This window comes from Phytophthora parasitica (genome assembly GCF_000247585.1).
Source record: "Phytophthora parasitica INRA-310 unplaced genomic scaffold supercont2.5, whole genome shotgun sequence".
Taxonomy (NCBI): Eukaryota; Oomycota; class Peronosporomycetes; order Peronosporales; family Peronosporaceae; genus Phytophthora; species Phytophthora nicotianae.
The window spans coordinates 1,388,053-1,388,744 of NW_008648991.1; the positions used below are offsets into that span (position 1 = coordinate 1,388,053).

The 692-nt window shown below is 59.7% G+C and overlaps 1 protein-coding gene across 1 annotated transcript in view; it reads right to left on the reverse strand.

The window, feature by feature from the left end:
• Positions 1-581, reverse strand: part of PPTG_21460 (hypothetical protein) — a gene marked incomplete at both ends in the record, with an annotated part of 7,010 nt that extends 6,429 nt beyond the window's left edge. The window contains one exon of the mRNA XM_008897471.1: positions 27-581. Coding sequence (XP_008895719.1) covers positions 27-581 — 555 coding nt within the window. The remainder of the gene's footprint in view (positions 1-26) is intronic.
• Positions 582-692: the final 111 nt, after the last annotated feature.

Below are 692 nucleotides of genomic sequence, written 5' to 3' on the forward strand. Positions count from 1 at the left end.
ACGTCTTGCTGCAGGTCCTCCGGCACCACCAGCTTCGCTAAGCGATCTCGGTCACCGTCATCTCTTCCTGCGCGTGGGCAGTAGAGGAGCAGCCCACCGTCGTCTACGTCGTATTCGTCCGCGAGTTTGCTGCAAGCTCGCGCTTCGCCAGCATCCAGGTTCTCCAAGTCGCCTGACAGGTACGCCTTGAGGTTCACGATCCATTTCTCCTCGTTCTGTGCTCGCAGAATCCGATCCGTCCTAATGCGTTGCACCACATCTAGTTGCAGCACCTCCGCTGAGTTCGTCGAGCGTGCTCGCGATCGAGTCGTCGCGGCCATCCGGACGACAGACCCGTCATCCTTCGGGGTAGGATCTCCTGGAGCCGGTTCAGGACAACCAAATCGTCGCAGTCCACCTTTGAGGTAACCGCTGTGCCTTCTTGCTGGTGTAATGCGGTGTTGGCTAACCTGCCGGCGCTCTGGTTCCAGTCTCGCTTGACGTGCAGGAACTCGTGGGCCGGCCACGTTCTCAGCCGATCTAATGCCCGTCGACGAAGAGGAGGTAAGGCCTGGTGCCTTGCACTCGATCTCGCCTCGCATCTGCCGTATCACCAAGTTGGAGTCTCCGCAGATGATCAGGCGTCCCCGGTCCAAGCTGGAGAGCAGATCGAAACCAGACACGTAGCTTCCTCCGTCGCTCACGTCACTGTC